We start from the raw sequence: 8,744 nt of genomic DNA, 5'->3' as shown, positions 1-8,744 counted from the left end.
CGAGCCCGGAGCTGCTCGGCCGCGTTACCCGCGGCGGCGCGGGGCCGTGCAGCCGTAACCGCGGGCTTCGGGCGGTCAGCGCCGTCCAGCGCCGCCGCCGCGCTCGCCCCGCTAGGCAGCGGTTCGGAGGTGACYGCTCCAAGGTCCCCAGGCGTGGCCGTGTCCCCGCGGCGCTGGACGCTGCACGCTGGACTTCGGCGGCTGGAAGCGCCGGAGGAAGGAGCGGTCGCTGCCTCCCTAGAGGCTCTTTTATTTTCAAAGCATTAAGGCGTTTCCATGGAGATCAGTAAAAGTGGTGCCGTGTTGGTCTCGCGACAGACCCGTGTGCGAACACGTCCGGCGTCCCGAGCTGCTCCGGTGTTTGCGGAGCGCGCCAGGGCGCTGCGCGGGTCGGCCGTCCGAAGCCTGCTGCTTGCAGCGTGCGGAGAGCTGCACGGGTTTTGATTTCCTCAAAGGCATTTTTAAAGGAAARATGGGGGGAAAACGGGGAAAGGAAGGGAAGGCCCCGGGGGAAGCGGAGAAGGGGGTGCTGTGGYGCTGGGCCGCGGGGTGCAGGGCGCGCGCCCCAAGGGCCGGCGCGGGCGGTTCGGCGGGTCGCGCCGGCACCTCCGAGCCCGCGCGGGCACCGGCGGGGTCGGAGCCGGGCGGCCGCCGCAGCTGGCTTGGTCCGTGCCACGTTCTTGCCCTGCCCGGTCACCGCGGTCTCCTGCACCACTGGATGTCACGCCTGAAGGCAAACGGCCGTCTCGTTGCTCGGACTGACGTGTTTCCGCTTTCTTCTTTTGGTCTCGGGCAAGTGAATTGTTGTCACGGGTCCGGCCTAGCAGCAGGAGTGCCTGCTGGGGACCACCTGCGGTCACCGGGGTTTTTGGAAGAGCTAATGAAACAGGGCACGAAGATCTTCCCGCACCGTTGGCTGGSTTCTGCTGATGCTGGCGTGGTATTTGCTGTGTTATCTTAGCTTTGGTTCATTTTTTCTTTTTTTTGTTTTTCCTTAGATCCCAAAACAGCCACTGAAACAGAAACGGAGATCTGTGCCGAATGGGAGATAAAGACCATTACGAGCGCACTGAAAACCTACCTGAGGTGAGGGGCGAAGTCTCCCGTCCGTCGGGCGGCTGCAGGAGGTGCCCTGCAGGGGCCCGGGACCTTCCTGCCCACGGCCGCAGACGCCAGGGCTGCTAAGAGCACCTTAATGTAGACAAGCAACTGCTCTTGCAGAATTTATCCTGGCCTTTTCCTTGACCCTCCAGCATATCTGAGTGCRACATGGGGAATACATTGAGCTCTCTAGTGGAGGTGTATGTCGTCCAAACATGTTCTTAAAAGCTCATTCTTGTGCACCCATGCCTTGATTCACGCTTACCCTATGCTTTTCGGTGTAGGCTTGCACCTATCAAGCACAGTGCAGGCAGGGAGCACAGCGCTTGTGCAGCAGTCGATGTGGTCCTTTTGCAGGGCTGGTGCTGGGTGCTAAGCTTTACTGTAGTAATCATTGCTGTATGAAGGTTGGTGCCGTTATCAGCATGGGTTATCTTCCAAAAGTGTTCGTTTGTTGGCAGCTGTAAGTACTTCATTATCCCGAACATGCTCCTACCTGTTGTGTCTGCAGGCTTTTGCTTTCTGTTGCTGTTCTGCGTGTTTTGGTTTGGTTTTTGGAGAGAGAGAGCGCAAGAGAGAAGCTAAATCCAATTAGRGTGATGAATATAATTAGCGTCATGGTTCTCAGCCTGGAAAATCACAAAAAGCTACATAATTTTGTGTGATTGGCAACCTTTGCTCCAGAGTTTGTATTATTTGCAAGGCAATTAAGAATGTCAGCAGCATGGGAATAGTTGTTCACTGCGTAAAAAGGTCAAGACTAAGGAGAAGTGGCAAATGCAGGGAGGTCCTGAAGATGAGGACAGCAGCGCTGCTGCGGGAGAGGACTGTGGATTTGCAGATAGGTGGGGAGAGCTGTCGGAGCACTGCTCTGTGGTGTGCATGCCTCTAGTCAGGATTACCAGGCCCCCAAAAGTCGTCAGCATTCAGTATGAAACATTTTTTTTCTTTTAAATCCATTTAAGTTTACCAAGATGTCACATAGAAGGGATCTGGAAGCAGGAGGGAACAAAAGGGAATTGAACGGGAACAGTGATTACTCAAGTTTTATGACTAGGTTTGTTTCTTCTTTTAATTTATTTTTGAAATTTATTATTTGAAAATCACAAACTCACTAATGTAGCAAAACTCGGCCTATGTTACTGAACAAATGCTAAACTTAAAAATGAATTGAGTACRGTCCAGAAAAGGAAGAATAAGTCGAAGCTCCCTCAGTGTATCTTATCCCTTCTGATGAGAGGAGTTAATTAGCAGAATTGCTAATGCTTAGTTCTGCACTTTTAAAAMATGGAGCTGAATTTATGGTAATGGCAAAGTTATGTTTCTGCGATTCTGTGGATTCTTTTGCTCAGAAGTATTGTGTTCATGTTACCTTTTTATTATTCCAGGATGCTTCCAGGGCCGCTCATGATGTATCAGTTTCAAAGAAGCTTCATCAAAGCAGCAAGTGAGTTTATTGATGTTTTCAGCATCTGTCGGAAAGAGGCACGTAATTTGCAAGTCACTGCGCATAACCTCTCCCCTATGACTTTCCCACTGACCTCCTTATTCACAGATCTGGGAAAGCAGAATAAGACTCRAGGTGCAAAGGCTGTGTTGTTGTTTGGAACATACTGGATTGAAAAGAAACATAGATGCTGCAGGGGGAGAGGAGAAACTACTGATGGCAGTAACTGGTGTTGCAGTTATTTGCTTTTTTAACCACCATCTCCCCCAGATGAGTGAGGTTTTGGTTCAATCAAAGCTTGTGGTGCTTTGATTAGATCGGCTGCGGTTGAGAGGTGTGTGCTGCTTTGCTTTACCTATGCTAGGAGAACGCGTTACAGGGGAGCAGCAATTCCCAAGCAGCCGCTCTCTCCGCAGCGGCCCTGCTCCGCGCACGGCGCTGGTGGCCAGCCGACGCCGCGGGAGGAGCGGCTGGGGCAGTGGCCTCCTCAGCTGTGTCGCTTGGCCGCTCCGATCCACTGTGTGGCTCCTTGTCGGAGCGCAGTGGCAGTCCCGGTGCGGCGGCAGGTCCCGGGCAGCCCACGGGATCCTGAAACCCCTAGGAGCCAGGCTAGCTGCGCTGGGGAGATACCTTCCTAAAACCTCGGTCTGAGCGAAGGGGGAGCAGGTGGCGCGGGGACGTGCAGCTCGCGCCGTTGAATGCAGGCGCACTGCAGGTTCGCGGCTGGGCCCGGCGGGGACAGCTCGCCTGTTCTGCTTCGCTCGGCCGAGGGGTAGGAGGGTTCACGCTGCCCTTGGCGCTGGGCTGTGCAGTAGTAGAAGGGACCAGAGACGGGTGATTTCTTAAATGCCTCCCATGTAGGCGGTCAGAGTTACGATCCAGCTGGGGCTGATGGCYGGATGCTGAACTCTGGCCAGGTGTTGTGCTGGAAGCACCCTTACGGTGCTTGAAGGCACATTGGGCAAGAAGGTGCTGATCCTTCTCACCTGTGAAGTTGGAGAAACATCTAAGTTACAACCAGCTCGTTCTCTGATCAAAACCAGGTTTTCATACAGCTGGTGTGTATTTTTAGCTTGTTCTTCCAGCCCATTGCTTTTTTCCTTTTTCAGACAACTGATTGGAGTTGGTAAAAGGAAAAAGTGCGGTCATGGATGTCCACAGCATGCCTGGGTAGAGGTGGAAGCCTCAGGTCCCCAGGATGTCTGTCTGTGTTACTCTTGGGGCTTGCATGGGTTTCTTCTCTATAGTAAAAGCCCTCTAGCAGAGATAAATCATCCTTGATTTCCAATGCAGAACTGGAGAATCAGGAGTCCAGGGTGTCCGAGATTCACAGCCTCGTTCATCGGCTCCCAGAGAAGAACAGGCAGATGCTGCACTTGCTCATGAACCACTTGGCAAAGTATGTATATGACTGATATGTTTTTCTCTCCTTTTCCCACTTCCTCTGAAAGTTAATAGTGGCAGAAAAGTTGCCTTGTTTGCGTGTGTGTGGTGTTGAGTCATATCTGGTTGACTAGTAACTGGAAATCTGCGTGTGAGTGCAATAAAAACTGCTACAAAAGGAGATGTAGGAGGAAGGGGAGGAGGGCTCCCCAGCGGGTGCCGTGCCCSTGGGGTGCCGCGGGAGCAGGCAGCACGGCACGATGGGGCAGTTAGCGCTGCCTTGAGTGGCACCTTCGTGGCTGTGGGCTGCCCAGAAGGTGCCACGGGGGTCAAGAGCATCAGATCCAGCCTAGTATTACGRGACTAAAAGCTGTTTCTTTGATACAGTAGAGGACTCTTCTGTGGCTTGGCTTTTCTGCCTTTATGCACTCTGATTAATGAATACTTTCAGGTCACCTTGAAACTTTTTGAGGGYAAAGGAGTAAAACAAATTTTTCACTTTCAATGATAGAACTGACCTATAATTTCCCATCTTCTTCCTGCTCTTGCTGGTTACCACAGAAACCTTTGATTAGTGTTTAACAAATGAAAGCATCGCAAGGTGTTGTGGCAGCCGCAGGGCTACGAGGCCATCGCTGCCCTCCGTCACTGGCCTCGCGTGTGTGAGCAGGCGGGATTGCGAAGGACTCAGAAATCTGCAGGAGTTAATCAGCACAGAAAAATCAGCAGAAAAATTCAACAGAATTCTGGGGAAACCTGAAGTTATCTGCATAAGAGAAGAAATAATAAGTGATACTTAGTTATGTTTAAAAATGACTCCAGATGCTTTCTTATGACATATATTTGCATCTGTTCCATGGAATCCACAGCAAGGCTGTTAAAAACCAAAGGGCTGGTTCAGATCTGAGTTTCAAAACCTTCTGCGTTTCTAGGCTGAAGCCAAGGGATAGGGAGTTCCAGGTACTTCCAGCAGCCAAATATGTGCAAGGAATCTCATAACTCCTTAAGTGATTTTTGTTGAAAGGAAAACCTGGTGGTACAGAGCGCGGGATGTGGAGGGGGAGGCAGGTAGCACAATGGGTTTCAAGCTATTTTAGTAGGGAAGGAACTAAAACAAAACATAAACAAACAATGAGCATGGCGGTGCTTGCTATATTAGGAAGAGAAACAGCTCATAGTGTTTATTTAATGGGAAAAATATTATCTTGGAGAAAGGCAGGAAGCTGCACAAATGCGAGCCTGGTTGTTCCAGCGGGACCGAAGCACTGGGCAAGCGGCCCGGCAAGAGCCGAACTGCTCCGGGCGTTCCCGGAGCTGCCGGCACTTACTGGGGTGGTGTCAGCTGGGATGTCCTCAAGGACAGAAGCCTYCGGAGCTGGAAGCTAGGTGATGATCCTGAGATGCTACCAGGATGCAGGTGCCAAGGCAGCAGCCGGCCCGGGGCCCGGCCCTCCGCACCTCTCCAGCAGCTGGGGCAGCCTTTCTGCCCCGCAGCGCCCTGGAAGCAGACCCACGTCCCCTCCAGGGACCTTTCTGGTGGCAGAGGAGCTTGGTCCATGTCTCAATGCTATGGCTTTCATGGATTAACTAGTTTAGGTGCCATAAAGCAGAATAAATGACTTGGCAGTTGATCTGAAGTRAAGATAAGGCTTCACACCTGTAGAAGATACTCAAGAGCGGGGGAGAATGCCACCAGAAGGCAAGAGTGCCTGGTTGCCCCTGAAACCCCTCAGTCAGGGCAAGGAGGCTGCTTGGAGCGAGGAGGCAGGAGCCAGACGGGCTCGGAAACGGTGCYGATGCTGCTGGGGGGGAAGGCAGACGGCAGCGGGCGCGGGGCCCTTCCTCCCCAGCGCTCGCAGGGTCCTGCCTCCTCTGCTGGGTTTTGTTTTGGTTTTATTCCCAGCAATGTACGAATAATCAAGATTTGCATTTTTATCAGATGAGCTAAAAGAATATTTCCGCAGTGTTGCWGCGGAGGACTCTTGCACTGAAAACGGAGCTCCGCGTGGCTCGGTTGGGCAGAGAAACAGCGTCCGTCGCGCGCTGCAGCGCTGCGCGCTTTGCACGCCCGCGCGTTCGCTGCCGCGTCCTGGAGAGGGAGCGGGGCCGCTCGCGCGGCGCGGGCCGCCCTTGGCGGCCGCGGCGCGGCCGAGCTCCCGCCGCTGGCACGCTCTGAAACGCAGCCGTTAGTGCGGCTGAGCGTCGGCGGCGAGCGCCCTTGAGTCGCGCGTCTTTCTTGCTGCCAGAGCACTCGTGCAGCGGCCGTCGATGGAGGCGGGGGTCTCCCGCGGTGCGGCGCGACGAGGGCGCGGGAGCCGGCCCCGCGGCCCGGCCCCCTCCGCGGCCCCGGCGGAGAGCGCTGAGCAGGAGGYGCAAGAAGAGCTGGATGCGGAGCGGGGACAGATGCCAGGGAAAGTCGGAGGCGCAGGCGATGAGCATACCAACAGGAAACGAGGCTGATTTCTGCCTCTTTCAGTCTATTTGTGCTGCCTCCCGTCTCGTGCAGGTGTCCGGGCACTTTCCCAGTGTAACGCAGCGGGAGCAATCCGTGCCGGCGCTCTTTTGTCAGTAACTTAATGCTCTGAGTTTCCTCCTCTTCTCCACAGACCCCAGTTCCAGTGAAACTTGCTATTATTATGTTAATCTTTGACCTCTGAGTCGCTGAAACCTTAAATTTTGCTTCTTGGGACATGCTCATGCTGTCAGGATTTCTGTGATAAACCCAGCTGCAATTCAATGCTCCTGAAAGACGACAGTTTTCTTGGCTGTGATTTTTTCCGGAGGGTCTCTGTAGAAAGCCCGAGCACCTGCACAGCCCAACGGCCCCGTGCCGGCGTCTCCATCCGCTGGCCTATACCCACCAGCCTSCCGACGGATGCATCAACTGAAACTAGCGGGACTCTGGATGACCGTAAAAAATGCATAGTTATTCCTGTCTCAGGCCAGAACAAGCCATGTCTTTCAAAGAATTAAAATACAAAACCAGTACATGCTTTTTCCTTTCCTTGTCGCTGTTGCAAGTCACTGGTGCTTCCTTCGTGGACCTCTTTATCCGCACCAGGAACAGCTCGTGAGAGAGCTCTTGGTCCCCTGGTTTAAAAACAAAATATACATTACTTTAAAAAGCTACGTGAAGAATTGATGCCAAGGAAAACGGAGCGCTCGCGGCGGGGGCGTGCGTGGCGGCTGAAGGGCACGTCGTAGGGGCGGCCCTGCCACCGCGCCCTGCGCTGGGTCTCCTCAACGGCCTGTTTCAAATGAATCTTCAGCAGTTCGCGCTGCCCGTTCGCGGGCGCCCCTTCGAAGGCAGGCTGGMGTTGCTCTGACTTTTGCTGCGGTTCGGCGGGGTGCGTGTTGGCAGCCGGGCGCCGCCGTGCCGGAGCCGAGCGCGCGGGAGGCCCGGGCAGCCGGGCCGCGCGGCGGGGAGCTCGTCGCCCGTCTTGTGCGCCCCTGTCCCCGCTGTGTTGCCTCGCTGTGGGTGTGCGCCGTGCCATACCGGAGAGGAAGAGCCGCGTGCCAGTGTTAGGCAGAGGGAACCCACGCGAGCCGTCACGCTGGGATGCTCGGAAGCGGTGGGCGTGTTTTGTTCTGTGCTGCTGTCTGCTGAAACGGCCGTGGCAGAGCTGGGCAAAGCAGCTGCAGCACAAGCAGCGGAGCCCGGCGGGGGCACGCGCACCGCGGGCGCACCGCGGGCGCAGCTCTGCGCTCCTCCTTCCGGGGCGGCACGCCTGCTCCGAGCGCGCACGGAGCTCGCGGGCTTCGGGATCGCGCCGCTGAGCGGATCGCCTTTTGGCCCCGCACCTATCTCTCAGAAGGTCTGCGCTCTGTTTTCGAATGTTTTTTATCACTAGAACGTGCCAGCACTGATTAAGCCGAAAGCTTTTTCCTGCCAAGTAAGCGGAGGCGGGGGAAGGCACGTGCGGGCCCGCGCTGCCTCGGCTGGCAGCTGGCTGCAGGGCAGGAGACTGCCGTTTGTGTTAGCGGAGCTGCGGTGTCGGCCTGGCCTTTCCGTCCCTCTCTTTTAATGCGCTTTTTCATTAAGGAATAAATGCGTTGGGGATGCAGAGCAGGAGCATTTTGCACTGTTGATGTTTCTGGAATTTAGAATTTGTTTTTTTTGTTGACTTAATTYTGCGTCCGAGGTTTATTTTTTACGGGAGCCGCGAGGACCAGGCTCGCCGGTAAAAATGCTCTAGTTCTGCAGCAGGGCCCCCGCGACGCCGTCGCCGGGCTCTCTGCCGGCGAGCCGCACGACGTCCCTGCTCCGCGGCTGCGTGCCCCCCGAGCCCTCGGCCCCTGCCCGGCTGGGGAGCGCGCCCGGCGCCCCGCGGCTTYGCTCCCGGGCTCGCTTGCGTGCGGCTCCCAGCGGGCCGCCTTGTGCAGCCCTCGGCACGGCCGCCGGGGCCATCCCGGCGCACGGTGCCCGGCGCCCGCTTCGGCGCCCGACGACAGCAGCGGGCGAGCGCTCTCGCCCTGGCGTGGGAAATCCAGGCGGGATTCCCGGGACGTTCCTGCTGCCTCGTCCCGCGCCAGCAACGCTGAAAAAAAACTTAAAGAAAAAAAGACATGTTATCACTCGCTTTGTAATCGGATTGAGAAAGTTGCTGCCGGTTACTCTGGGGAATTTAGCAAGATTTAAAGAGAGTCCGAGTGACTCAAAGGATTTGGGTGCGTACGTACRTAGTCAAATAAGTACATTTTTCATGAAGGAAGGTTTTAAAGGTCGTAGGGAATTGAATCCCCCCAGCCGTGTTCCTGAGTGGGAAAAACAAGGCAGACCGCAGCGGGGCGGCCGGCCGGCCGGTGCGACGGG

The 8,744-nt window shown here is 55.5% G+C and overlaps 1 protein-coding gene across 4 annotated transcripts in view; it reads left to right on the top strand.

The window, feature by feature from the left end:
* The window catches only part of ARHGAP26 (Rho GTPase activating protein 26), a 157,017-nt gene that overhangs the window by 103,132 nt on the left and 45,141 nt on the right, over positions 1-8,744 (top strand). For all 4 annotated transcript variants that reach the window (XR_014896778.1, XM_085312734.1, XM_085312733.1 and 1 more), the window contains exons 15-17: positions 999-1,086; positions 2,490-2,548; positions 3,842-3,947. Coding sequence is in view for 3 of the 4 variants with exons in the window: in XM_085312734.1 (XP_085168860.1) it covers positions 999-1,086; positions 2,490-2,548; positions 3,842-3,947 (253 nt within the window). In the remaining variant the exon portion in view is untranslated. The remainder of the gene's footprint in view (positions 1-998; positions 1,087-2,489; positions 2,549-3,841; positions 3,948-8,744) is intronic.

Source organism: Rhea americana, unplaced genomic scaffold, assembly GCF_003343005.1.
Source record: "Rhea americana isolate MKP2758 unplaced genomic scaffold, rheAme1 scaffold_37, whole genome shotgun sequence".
NCBI classification, from domain to species: Eukaryota; Metazoa; Chordata; class Aves; order Rheiformes; family Rheidae; genus Rhea; species Rhea americana.
This window is presented reverse-complemented; position numbering and strand designations above follow the sequence as displayed.